Consider the following 14,497-nt stretch of genomic DNA (forward strand, 5'->3'; position numbering starts at 1 on the left):
GAGGAGTACCAAGGAGAAGAGGAAGAGGAAGACGGGGTTCAGTCTGCAGGAAACCGGATATTTGTCACGGAGGAGATAGAACACAAACAACAACTGTTCGTCACCCCCACTGTGTCATTGACAACACAAACGGAAACATGCCAGTCCATTGTGAACAACGTGAATGCAGTCGGAGTGTTGAGGAGGTCAATGGAGGAGGTCAAGAGGCGCTGGCATGATGTGAAAAGCCAAACCAAGCAGAAACCCACTGCCAACAGGAAGGCAGCCACGGCGACTGGAGGTGGGAGTCCTGCGCCACAGGAGGCGCTGGAGGAAATGGTAGCCACAGTCATCAGTGGGGAGACGGTGCAAGGAGTTGGGAGTCCGGACACAGCTCTTTATGACCTGACACTACATCAACAGGGTGAGTAATGACCAGGGACTGGGGGGACGGGGGGAGATGGGCATAATGGGTCACATGCATAATTATGTGGAGCATACTGCACTCCCACAATGACCCTGGATCATATCCCCGATCCCTGTGGCAGCACACATACAAACACCAAGTAGGCCCCCATCCAACATGTGCCCAAAAGGGTCCCACCCCACACATCACCAATCTCACAACCAACACATGCACACGTGCGAAACACAGCAAAGATGCATATTTGTGAGCCACACTGGCAATGCAAGTGACACTACATGATGATCAGCATGGCTGCAGTACAATCATCATGACATGGTGTACGCCATAACCCTGAGGTGGCTGAGTGTGGACCACATCAAAATCACTGCTGCAGGGGCGAATCCCCCACAATGTAGCACACACACATAGCAATAACAGCACAACCCCATTGACGACAATGTAGTACAAAGTGCAACACTTACACTGCAGAACAGAGGACACAACTGGGTCCGCTTGTGCATTGAAACTGGCCAATCACACCTGACATAGCAGGAAACTGTGAGATGAAAATGTACGTGTACAACCTCACATCCATCATATAGTCTAAATGTCCACTGTCCCGCATCACATAGTCCGCTCCTCCCAAACAGTCACAATGTACATTGGCATGCAGTCTGTATGTAAACATGAACAATGCGTCAACATACATGTTCACACAATGTCAAAATGCATCCCCCCTTCACACTGCAGAAGGACAAACAACACCTCCAGCAGAGCAGATCTATGATGCTGAAGAGGACCTCCACACCTTCGACACCGATGCCCTACAACAGTTCATGGACTTCTTAGGCAATCCGCCTCCCAGGAGCAGGGCAGCCCAGCTGCAATGAGGAGACCCCACCTCCTGCACGGACCACACAGCAGGAAGCACCCACCACCATGGCTGGCTCCCAGCACCCCACCGAAGCACACATTGCATTCCAAAGCCAGGTGTCAGACTGCCAGAAGGAGCTGGCTGAACAGGTGCAGGTGGGGTTCGACCTCATGGAACCCAAACTAGATCACATACGTGGGTGTCTCAGTCTCATCAGGGACCACTTACACTCCCCAACAGAGACACATGCATTTGCACTTTCCCAGTACTGAATCACGCCCAGAGCCCCGGGATAATCATTCACACCCACATGCTGGACTTGCGTGCGCAGCCCAGTCCACTCCTCTTACGTACTGATTGGGGGACGACAAAGCTACATGTCCAAGGTCTTACCCGCTGCCTGCGGTGACATGTTTGCATCCGCTGTACACAGCACAATGTAATGTAGTAGGGCCCGGGCCCTCATGCATACATTATGACCACACAGACACACGCAGATAGTTTGTGGAACTGGCTACGGGCACATGCGCCCGGCACCTTTATTGCCAGGGTCACATGTACAGTTATGCCTGTGCTGGATGTGTTGGGGGTGAGTGTAAGCCAGCCCTCATGGAGTGCTTGGTGCTGGCCACAACTTGAACAGTGATCACAATCTAAGCCGAAACAGAAAACATCAGCATAACAGAAAGAACTGCGAAGCATCATGGTGGTGCAAGTGCAGAGGTCACCCAATATGCAATCAGAAGGGTCCGTGAGTTGCAGTGCACTGAGGTTGGGGCTCCAGAGCTGAGCATGCTCATGTGAACAAATTGTGTAGCATTGTGTCCTTTCTGGATATTCCTGTTGCAGCTGCAGTGGGGTGTGTTACACCTGCATTATTTTCCTTATCATCGACCCAGGTCTTCCACACTGACTGAGGTGACATTACTGCATGAGCTGCCCACAGCACAGAACTCAATCAGAAATGGCCAATGAGTTGTGATGCACTGAGTTAGTGGCACCTTAAGAGCTGAGCAGGGTATCAAGTTGTTGATGGCACCCACGACAGGTGTGAGCAACTCTGATAGTCTGGCAGTAAGACACTTTCGACTCTGGCACCTGTTGTTTGGAGTTGGTCCTGGCTTTGGTGGCATGTGCATCCTGCGGTGATGGGACGGCCGGGCAGGTTAGGACTCGATTTGATGTGTGAGCCCAGGCGAACCCCAGTTGAGGCCGGAGGCAGCGGACAGCGCAGGGCCACAGACACATAGCGTTGATGACCCCCAGTCAATCGACCCAGAGGCCATCCAATATTTTATCAGACAGGGTCCATGACTTGAGCTGCACAGAGTTAGTGGCCCCGGATGCACTGTGGCCAGCACAGGCACACCGCCATGGGGCGGTGGCTTTCTGTGCACTGAGGTAGGGCCACGCAAGCTGAGCGGGTCCTCTTCGATGTCAAAGGTGAATGTAGTGGAGGGTTGCTGGGGACAGTGGAAGGTGTCCTCCAGGGCAAGATGCAGAGGGCAGAAGCCGGCCGGAAGCGGCAAATGGAGGAGTGTAATGCTACAGCCTCATTTTTGCCAGCAAGTCAGTATCACCGACATGATGATGAAGACAACCCCCAGTCCATAGACTCAGTCTCCACCAAAGTTCAACCAGAAAGTGTCCGTGAATGTCGGGGAACAGACTTAGTGGCACTGGAGCTGAAAGGGGATGCAGTCTCGAATGAGGACTGTACAGTGATATAAACTCTGCCATAAATAAATCAAAACTCAGTTCCAAATGTGTAACCTACTGAACCGCAGTGTGGGCCGAAGGCAGTAGTCAGCGAGGGGCAATAGACATGTGTGGTTGGAATGCTATACACAGACTTGGTGGCACCACATCAAAGGGAGTACAGTGATATCTATCGTCCCATGAATATATGAACTCGGCCATCTGGATATCAGGACTCAGTTCCCAATGTGTGACCTACTTGACCATGGTGTAGGCCGGAGACAGCGGTGGAGTACGTCAACGAGAAAGGAGTACTGCGGGCCGGTGTCGCATAGGCCATGATGGTCAGAGTAGGCTGCCAAGCTCGCTGGCCTCGGGCTTGGAGCTTGCACCGGCACGCGGTGGGCCCTCTTGGAGACACGCCGGTGTCGGCAGGTGAGCAGAGAGGCCTGGAAGCACAAGGGCGGCCAAGAAGGGTTCAGGGACCAACGTCCCGGGGTGCAGCAGGCGCACAGGATCGCAGGCACTGCTGCTCATGGCGGGGGGAGAGTCACTGCCCTGGCAGACACGTTGGGCATTCCGGAAGAGAACCACGCCCAGAGCTACGTGCTTTTTATTGACACCCCTACGCTAGCCTGCCATATGCCGCGCCAGCCCACTCCCCTCACGCTTCCAGTGGGGGACGTAACAAGCTACATTTCCGCGATCTTCCCCACTGGCTGTGGTGACATGGTTGCATCCACTGTCCACTACACTCCAAACAGCAGCAGTGTATGTCGACATGGATATGTCTGTGGTCTGCCTACTGCAGTCTGTCCAGCACATTCACGCCACACTTGGCATTGTGTACATTCTCATTCATCGGTCACTTGCCTCCTTCGCACATGCATGGTTCCCACCTCGCCTTACATTCTGCTTTTGTGTGGCTGGGGTGCCATGCCGTTGTTGGCTCATGTACTTGGCTAGCCCAGGCTACCACAGTAAGTTGTGCTGTTGTATCTGGTGGGTGGGCATGTTGTGTGTGAGTTTGGAACGTGTGCATTCCCAGAGTTGGGAGTTGCATGATTGTGGAGTTGGGGTGTGTGGTGTGTTCATTTGGTACTTACCAACGAGCAGAGCATTTCCGTAGGTGCCATCTGGGAAGCGCCAGTTGATGTTGGACTGTCAGAAGATGTAGGTATCATGCACACTCAGGGCTCGACAAATCCACTTGCCCGCTCGCATTTGCGAGGGAGAATGGATGAGGACGAGCTATTTTTAGGTCCTACTCGCCCTTTCTGGCGAGTAGGAAATCAAACTAACATTTGTCTTCGTCTTTAAAAACAGAGCAAAAGTGACAAGATAACACGATTTAAAGGCATTTTTATTGCTCACAAAGGAAATGAGCAATAAACATGCCTTTAAATCTTGTTATCTTGTCACTTTTGCTCCGTTTTCAGAGACGGAGGTCAAGTGGGTTGGAGTCAGGTCGAGGGGATTTCCCATGGTACTAGACCTGCAGGACTAGTACCATTTTTCGGATTTGTCGAGCCCTGACACTGCCTGGGTAGTTGGCAACGACATTGGTTAAGAGTCCCCAGTGGTCCACTATTGCCTACACATTGATGGAATGCATTTACTTTCTGTTGCGGTAATTGTATGCAGTGTAGGCAGGGTGCACAAGTAGGACATGTGTGCAGTCAATTGCCCCCGACACGTGCGGGAAGCCAGCTATGGCGTAGATGTCTTGCTTGGTCTTCAGCTGGGGGCAGTGAAGGTGCTGGGGTATCAAGCTGATGATGGCATCCAAGAAAGTTGTGATAAACTTTGATAGGGCTGGCTGTGAGACTCCTCTGACTCTGGCGGTTGTTGGTTGGAAGGTACCTGAGGCCAACAGATGCAGCACAGACATCGGCTTTGTCTGCGGAGGGATGTTGGTTGTCCGCTGTGTGGGTTCAGTCAACCTGTGGGCAATGATGTTCAGGATGTGGAGGATGGTTGTCCTTTTGAGCCTGTAGTGGGCAATGACATCCTCTTGTGTTGGATCTGTGAGGCTGGGCATTTTCTGAAGGTCTGCTGTCTTGGTCTGAGCTGCCTCTGTGGTAGTCCAAGGAGAAGGGTGCGGGGGGCCCGGGGGGGTGGGGGGCGGCTGGGTGTGGTGGCGGTGGGTGTTGTGGACCTCTTGGGGCTCCGGGCTGCATGATCAGTGGCTCCATGGCATCTGTTGTTCTTCTGGTGTGGCTCCGGTGCTGGGCTCCATTTTCTGGTGCAGGTTGTCATCCAACTTTACACCAGGTCAGAGCAGGTGTAAATTTCATGCTGCTAACGCGCCTCATCGCGTGTTTTGGGATCTTTTCGCCGATCTGGGTGGTCGTTGAGAATGTTTTATTTACTTGTAATCCAGGACTTTATGGGTGTATGGCTCCTGGTTGTCAATTTATTACAACTTTGACTCTTAACATCTGCTGATAATCCAGCAAATTCTGAAACAGCTACATAGTTGAAGGTCTTGGACCAGCTACCGAGACATGCTGGGGATGCAAAGTTACAGTTGATTGATCCCACCTCTAGCAGTGGGGCACCATCTGTTCCTTGTAGAAGGGATCTAGAAGCCCCCCACTAGTGTTACCTATGGAAGGGGGCCAGAAATTAGTTTTGCGAAAAATCAGCCTCATCAGGAGACTGGGATTTGCATGCTGTGAACAGCTTGCTTTGCCTAACTGAAACAGATATTCTGTTTTTCCCAGATTCAAAAATTTTAGGTTTCATTGTTAAGTATAACCATGCTTCTCCCAATCCACGCCTGATATTTGCAATCATTAGTGAACAGCCAGTCACCTAAATCAATGGAATTGCTGGCCCCTTTCTTTCCTAATGGACACCTAAATCTATTGGCATATCTACTAGAGGAGCCCGGTTGAGCACTGGAGATGAGTGTAACAAGAGACATGCAGCTGTCTAATAATGTGTCAGTGTTATAAAAAAAAAACGCTCTTTGTGGCTCTGCTCTCTTATTGCAGTAAAACAATTGAATTTAATATGTTTGTGCCACAACAATGAATAAATATCACACAAATTTGGCTTGGGAGGAGAAGCCTGACTACCTCATAAAATGCTGCTATACCTGCAGATAAATAGTAAATAAAGGACCCCAATCTGTTAAATCCTACGAAAACATATATACTTCAGACCCTGAGACACTAAATGGAGTTAAACCTCTTGCAGTTGGCTGAAGTATCTAATATGCCTGTACACAATGAGGGAAATAAAGGACTTAACTCCTGCATTTCACAGTATACAATATGTTGCTGTACACAGTGGGGGCAATTAAAGTAATTACACTTTTTTGCAGTTTACTAAATCAAATGATATACTTCTACATTTTGTTATATATTGTATATATCTATATCTAAGTCACCATAGTATGGTGCAAATGTGGCTGCTATGACCTCACTGCCTATTATACGGGAGGCATCAGAGCTCTCGGGGTGTGCTACAGGAGCCCCTGCCTTGCGAGGCGTACGCAGCCCGTGTGTTTTGCTCGCTGTGTCGCCCCACTGGTATGCGCCTGCACATGGTCATCAGAGCCTCCTGTTAGACCTGTTTGCCCTTTGGGTAGTCCCTCCTAATTTATTATTTATTTTTGTCCCCTTTTTGCCCCTCAAAACCTTTAATTTTTATGTCCACTGTATCTTTTTGGTGTTGCCCTAGGGGGTCAGGTGCTCCTTGACCCTCATAGGTCCTCATAGTTTTTTTTCCTGAGGCCTAGGTGCCTTCCTGACTGAATTTACAAGACTCACAAAATGGTGGCCAGTAACTGCCATAACTGGCACTTCAGGAAAAAGGGCCATAGGGTAACATAGGGAGACTCTAGAACCTTTCAGCTGGTTCTAGTGACATAAGGCTAGGCTATATAAGGCCAGGGTCAGAGCAGCCATTTTGTGGTGTCCAGTGAGCTGTTGTGGTAACAGGTCAGGAAAGGAGTGAGGCGATCTTGTGGGGAGGAAGGCGCACTAAGAAAGGGGAGATCGACTTTTGAGCCGGCGTCCTCTTCGAGTGTCGTGCCCCCTGCTCATCGACCAATCCCTATCGTGTGTGGGGACTGATTCTCACCCCTGACGCTGTGGAAGGGTTCCTCAACTAACCCCTATATACGGTGGAAAGCTATCTGTTGTGGCAACACTAAGCAGGAGAGTTAGCGATTAAGGAGCCGCTCACCAGTGAAGCCCCTGTGGAGCTGTGTAGGAGTTCCCCATGGTGGTGTGACCAGCGGTTGTGGGGGTGCGTGCCTGACGCCTGTGAAGCACATCGCATTGGTGAGGGGACGTCTAGCGGGCCGAGCGCAGCTGACGCGAGAGGTCTCTCCAGCTGAGCTCACGGTGTCGGAAGAAGAGCAGACAGAGGCCGGTGGGGGGCAGAGTCCTGGAATCCGGCCGAGCCGACGAGGGATGTCCCCCGGAAGAAGTCGACGGAAGCCGGCTGTGGGCGGAGACCTGCCACTCTTTGAGCCAGCGAGGAAGGAACCCCGGAAGAGCTGAGTGCTGCCCTGACGCTCAGCGGGGACGACGCGGAGTTAGTGCGGTGAGCCCGCGCTTCAGGAACCGAGCGGGGCCAGGTTGTTGACAACGGAGCCTTCCCCGGTTTGGGGAACAACACGGACCAAGTCTCAGAGCAATCAAATAGGACCGCTCAACTGAAGTAAGGAGGGTGATCGGTGGGGCGGGACAAGGAGGCCAAATTGAGAACTCGTCCCTCACCGATCGACTTGCATCATCCCCAGGGCCCTGCGGCTACATAATAAACACCTCCCGAATGTCGCTAAGCTGAGGAAGGTCCCTCCAAGAAAGTGAGGGAACCTGTAACATTTCCAGAAACTGATCTAGGCAGGGAATTTGGGGCTACCTAGGGACCTTATCAGGTGGTGAACAGAGCAAGGAGAGGAACTTAAGTATCTTCCCCTATGGGAGGGGGTTCAGAGTGCCCCGGAGCTAACCATCCCCAATAAGAGTGTCCCATTGAAGTTTTACCTGATTGTGGGTCAAGACAGTGCAACCTTTATTGTAACATCCCAGGAGGAATCTCTGCCAGGGTTTCATTGAAGGGAATGAGACTGGTGTTAATATGAGCCACAGGCATTAGATAATTATTCTGCGGGGTGTGATTCAGATAACTCTGTTTTTGAGCTAAAGCGCTGCTGAATAAACGGGGAGGGGTAAGGGACAAAGGATCTGCTGGAATTAGTAACCCTGAGCCTCTGAAAGTAAAGAAAAATGTTGTATGTGTGCTGATGAACTGATTCCCTGAATCCCATACTTAAAGTGTAATCATTTGATTGTCTATGTACTGGAAACCATATGCTGAGAACCAAGAAACTTATTCTTATAAAACAGCTCGTATTTTTCTAAGATTGGTGTAGTGTCTTTCTTTTCTAGTGGATGGGCGCTGTGCTACTAAAAGGGTACGACGCAAGCTTAACACTTTATGCCTTGGGATAGACTTTCCTACTTCGCGCCAAGCTACCCTATGTGGTCTGGTAGTCCCAGGTCCAACACCTCCCTAGTCTCCTGCATGAGTTACTGCCTGAACACGGTTTGCACATGAAGGTAGTCACAGAGGAGAATGGCATCTTTAATTGCAAGGTAGCAGCGTTCAAGATCATGCATCCGTGCCTCAAGATCACCAGCCCTCTGCCGAATGTATTCCCACTGACCCTTACAGAAGCTGATAATGTCACCACAGAGAATTGCCTTCTTGCCTACCACAGGACACGTAGGGATTTAACCGACCCCTGGTTTACTTTTAGGAACCTCTGACACATCTGAGAGCAAGCCTTCTGGAAATTCTCCTGCTGAAGGCACCATTGGCTAGGGCGCAAGCCCGACCTGGACAGAGGAGGGTCCTAAGCTAAATCCATCACCACTGTTGAATGGTCGCCAGTAAGCGGACATCAAGGACTTACATTTTTTATTTTTCTGTAAATTTTATTCCAGCACTGCTCTTAAAATATCAATTTAATCAATGCTGCCCGGCCCTGTTTTTTATCCAAACACTTCCAAATCCATATGTTAATTACTGTGTTGCATCGTGTTTATGCTTGGTTTTATCTAAAAGGAGGTCAATGAGATAATAGATTGCATCTTAATTAACACTGCATTACGAAGCACTTTATAAACATATGCTACTGGGTGATTAGTATCCAAAGTTTTTATAAGTATTTTAAGAGATATTGGACACATTTGATGTATTCTACCTATGTAATGGTATTATTTACAAATGGCACTGTTTAGCACCTTGGTATGCTGCTTTTTTTGTACAAAGCATTTTATGATTGTTGGTAAAGTATCAATTATGATCAATGTATTTTCCTTGTACTTTTATGATCTTACTGTTTAAGATCGAATTAAGTTATTATTGATTGATTGATTGACTTGACAGCCCTACGACAGGGCAAAAAGAAATAATCCAATTGGAAAAAGGAGCGGTGTGTTCCAGAATAAAAGGTATAGCCCTGCTCAGTTGAGTGGTGTGCCCTCCACACATTTGTCACAGACAGGTTGCATAGGAAGGTAGACAAACAGAGTTGGGCACTTTTCTTCTGTAGTAGGTTTGGTAAAGCGGTCTAGTTCCGGTTTGCTCACTCTGTTAAGGTCAACTCACAGGATCCATAAAACATCGCGCAATTCACCCAATAGGCTGCCCAGCTTGCCCAGGAAATCGACAGCAAGGGGCAGGGGTGTGTATATATAGATTGGGAAACCCTGCAAAGTCCCAGTCACCACCACATAATGGCCCAAATTGTCGTGCCACACCCTGGACTCTACCAGGAGAGTATGCTAATGGACCAGCGTGGCCACACCCCATGACCCACAGTGGAATCCTGAGTGCTAGGCCTGTGAGAACCCCTGTCGGGTCAGGAATGGGCAGCTATTACCCAGTAGACGGTTTCCTAGAGTAGAAGGATATTTTAGCCAAACCTCGGGCCGCCTTGATCACCGCTCCATGTTTGATCCTATCGAGCACATCATTCGCATTCCATGAGAGGACCGATAGACTACCCCCAGACCAAGGCCTCAGTGCCCCATCTACATGTTCTTATCTGCCACGCATTGTCTAGGAACAAGAAACTCAATGTGAATCCATAGTGTTTTAAGTGTGTCACATTCACTGCTAGTACCCATTGTGGGCTGAACCAAAAGAAAACCACCCTCTTCCCCCCCACATCTCCCACCTCATACTTCGGGAATTAGACGTACCTGTTGTGGGGCAACTAGGGACAGTAGCCAACTGGGATAACCTAATATGTGTGTGTCCCCCTGTAAGCAAACCCCACTCCTCTACGACCCAAAACAGATGAGCCCCAGATCCGCAAGCGCAAAACCACAAAAGAAAAAAGGTTGATGGGGATCTAGCTTGTGGCCTAGTGTGCAAACACAATGCACCTTCGCTGTGTTTTGTAGAGGCGCCTGCCTGCCCACAGCTGCTAGATCTCTGTGTGTAATACGGGGGAGTCCCCAAAGGATCAGACGAGGCCACATTCTTAGGCGGGCCTTCTGCCTCTGGAGAGGCACCTGCATGGCTCAGAGACCTCACATGCCAAGGGACTGCGACTTGCACCCCTTGCAGCATGGCCGCTGCTGAAGGACCATGCGCCACTCACCTAAGGGCCTCCAGCTTCCTCCCCTGTGAAGAAGGCTGCCCAGCACCCAAGTTCGGACGTTCCTCTACCCACTCCCATGCAGCCTTGGGTGTATCAAAAAAGGTTTTGTCCTGAAAAATAACTTTGAGGTGGGAGGGAAAGAGAGAGCCGCCCGTAAGATGGCATCATGGTCACCACAGTTAAGCACTTGGGAGCTGAACGGGCGAGGTGGGGTGCCCACGGGGGTTTTTAGCAGTCAGTGCTCAGTAAGCCCACTCAACTATGAAGTAATTAGAAACCGCTGTGGCGGGCACCCAACTCTTCAGCCAGTCATATATGAATGAGGTAGGCTATTTCCTTCAGCACCCTCCGGGATACCCACTATGCGCAATTTGTTGCATCTCGACCTGTCCCCGAAATCCTCCATGTGGGTATCCAACTGTCCCACCACACATTGCAAGGTCACCAGACAAGATTCAAGTGATTTGACTGTTTTTATTCTCAGAGATTCTACCCCCACCTCATTGACCCTGTGCGTGTGCCACAAATCCTGCTAAATCAGGGCCAGTTCTACCCCATTGTGTCTTCTTTCAGGTCTCGGATTGCCTGCAATATGGAGGATGTCGGGAGCCCCTCAGCCTGAGGGGTATTGCCGCCAGCTGCGCCAGCATCGCCCGATGAGGTTGCCTGTTTGGTGAACTTGTCAATTTTCTGCTGGGAGGCAGGACCCGCAGCATTGTCTCTCACTATGTCATGATCCCCGGGATCACTAAAGGTGGAGAACCAGTATAGAAGTCAAAGCTTAAGGGGGGATGGAGGGAAGACAGGCATGAGGGCCCCATCGTGCAGGATAGCAGCACCAGGCCTGCAAGTAAGCGGGCCAAGTGCCGGAAGTAAGCTCCCCCAGGTCAGGCATCTGCCACTTGTCCCATAGCATGTATCACCACCCACCGGTGGACTCCCTCGTCACACAGATCTGACCTAGGCACTCCCGACAGTGCACATAGGATGGTTGTCGGCCCAATCACCCTCTCAGGGAGGCCAAAGTCCCATGTGTAACAGTTTCCAAAGGTCTTGCGCATCAAGGCCAGTACTCCAACAAACCACGAGGTGCAACACCAAGGCGATGAGTAAAGCAACTCAGGCCTCCTAAAGCAACCACTGGAGAGAGTCTGCCAGGGGCCCTGAAAGTGTGAATGCAGAGAAGGGCCAGCCACCGCCAGGCCCACCAACTCACCTCCTTGGCTGCACCGCTAGTAGATTGATACCGCTCTGTAGGAAGCCTCCTCTTTCACAGCTGCAACTCGCCCTCAGACCTCCACGGAGCAACGAGGCGCGTGTCTTCGGACGGCCCCACCTGCTACCGATGTGTAGGCTTGCCAGGGGACCACATGCCTCCGGGTTTGGGGTGATACCCCTGCTGACTGCTGCTCTTTCCAGTAAATGTTGGCTCGTCTGCGGCCCCTACATAGATGCCCATACAGTGCTCCAACAAGGGCCTGTATCCTCTGCGCCCCCAAGGCTCGGTAAACAGCAGCAGGAGGCCCTTGATGGCGTAGCAGGTTTCCTCTTCTCCTTCATTAGAGTTCAGCAGCATCAGGGATCGCACCAGAAGGGGGCACCAGACACCCATCCATTGCCCCCTCAGTATTAGAGAAATCGTTTTAGCTTCCTCGTCAGAGAGGCCGCCAACCAGCCACCGCATGGCCCGGTAGAGCCCTCGCTCAAGTGACTCTCCTTTGCCCACTACGCTCCTTCCAGCATGTTGCAGTTGTGACTTATTAATCAGTAGTCAAGCAGTGGGATGCTCCATCACTCGCAGCTCAACCTAGGTGGTAGTGCCTGGGGGAGTGGCAGCTATGAGCGGATTATCGGTGCGGTGCAGCGGAGCTCCTTAGACTGCCAGGTTCAACATCCAAGCCACACCCCCATGTCTGTAAATTATGACGAAAAATAGGTAATTTGTCTCTGACTGAAGCATGTGGTATGATTTACACAACATTGCATCAAGGTATTAACAACATTGTATCTGGCTGACTTTTCTGATCTGTCATTTCAAGGGATTAAACACCTCGTATTCAACTGAAGCATCAGATGTGTCGTCACACCATGTGGCAAATAAAGAACTTAAATAGATTCCATCTGATTGATGCATTCAATATGCTTATGCATCATGAGGCATGTTAAAGAACTAAATAGGTTTCCTGAGGTGTTAGCGTATTATAAGAGGTCATTTGGTTGCAGACATATTAGCAATGTATATTTTCAGTTAATATTTGCCTGATTCTGTGTCTTCTAGAGCAGTGTCTTCTGTTTTCAAATAGATTGTTCTTAGTAGTTTGCTTAAGATGATCTCATTTTGCCTTCTTCATTAGGTTCTGGCTGATAGACTGTAGGCAAATCCAGGAGTCGGTGACGTTTGCCAGCCAAGTGTACAGGGAAATCATTTGTGTACCCTACATGGCCAAGTTTGTTGTGTTTGCCAAATCCCAAGATCCCATTGAGGCACGGCTACGGTGTTTCTGTATGACAGATGACAAGGTGGACAAAACGCTTGAACAACAGGAAAACTTTGCTGAGGTTGCAAGGAGCAGAGATGTTGAGGTAAATGCAGCTATGGGGGAACGATCTATTCATCATCATCTGTGCCATTTTAAGGGAACATTTCTAGAGCTGATAAATGTACCCATTATACCTAGAGAAGCATTCGGACACTTCTGTTTTTTTACTGATACACTTTGCCTATATACATTTAAAAAAATAATTCTCTTTTTGTATGGTGAAGGGGTTGAATCTTGTGTTTACATTTGTATGTATTATGCTATATTTGGCCCATGCCTGGGGTACATAATAACACTTTATTTATTGTCACAATACTTTTCTTGCAAATAATACTATTTTTACAAAGGATTTTGTTGAAACAAACTGTACTTTTCAACAACCCATTAGCAGCATTTCCATACTATATGGATTTTAAAACGAGGCTTGATTTCTGGTGACATTTGAGTTTTTAAACATTAAACATTGATTTGGAGTATTTCTGATTGGCTTTTCTTTCTGCTACAACTATACTCATTCAAGGTCTTCTCTCTTTCGGACTATTATAATCGACTATTGTTAGTAATTGTATGAGTGCCTAATCTTCCTCATCCACACCTGATGTGGTACCTCACTTTATGCTGATTGTTACAAATCATTGTCTACAAATATGCAGGATGTGCATCAAATACTTTCCATAATTATTTCTACCAATGGGAAGGAATGTGTTTGAGAACAAGGTTACAGAAGATGGCCTCAAAAGACCTTCTTGACTCACAGTTATTTGGATATTTGTTTTGGTATCCTTTTCCAAATAAGACTTTGTTCTCCTTGGGTGCGTAGCTGCTCCAGGCCTCACTTTTGCTCATACAATATCCAATTTCCTCTAATTTCTAATAAAATAATATAAACACACATCGAAGCAAAGTGCTGATTCCTAGATGCACAATTCATAACTAATAACACTGATAGACACATAAAAACATATACCCCTCAGTAGATGAGTGAGTGTAATTAACAATAGGAAAATGTAAAGAAAATTATCTTCCCGGAGAAGTAATACTGCAGCTAATTGCACTGTGGAAAATGGAATGCATTGTTCTAGCCTACTTCAAAATGTTTCGTGTCTTGGGGTAAAGCCACTCAGGCCTTTATTGGAACAATGATTTCACTTACAAGTCACTAATGTAAAGACTATTAAAGCACATTTGCAAAACAGTTCAACTACAGGGAGAAGTGAAAAGACTATCACTTGCTACTTTCATTGCTGGAGAATACAACATATGAATGTAAATATTCAACATGTTGAACTGGAATTATTTTGAACAAGGAAAACTTAAAAGTGACATGAAGACATATGAATTGAAAAGAGTGGGAAGAAAGCAGA

General features: G+C 48.8%; 1 protein-coding gene across 6 annotated transcripts in view; it reads left to right on the plus strand.

The window, feature by feature from the left end:
* Positions 1–14,497, plus strand: part of ANK2 (ankyrin 2) — a 1,987,506-nt gene that overhangs the window by 1,677,692 nt on the left and 295,317 nt on the right. For all 6 annotated transcript variants that reach the window (XM_078676735.1, XM_078676733.1, XM_078676736.1 and 3 more), the window contains one exon: positions 12,948–13,176. In XM_078676735.1, coding sequence (XP_078532861.1) covers positions 12,948–13,176 — 229 coding nt within the window. The remainder of the gene's footprint in view (positions 1–12,947; positions 13,177–14,497) is intronic.

The sequence above is a fragment of the Lissotriton helveticus genome, chromosome 2_1, assembly GCF_964261635.1.
Source record: "Lissotriton helveticus chromosome 2_1, aLisHel1.1, whole genome shotgun sequence".
NCBI classification, from domain to species: domain Eukaryota; kingdom Metazoa; phylum Chordata; class Amphibia; order Caudata; family Salamandridae; genus Lissotriton; species Lissotriton helveticus.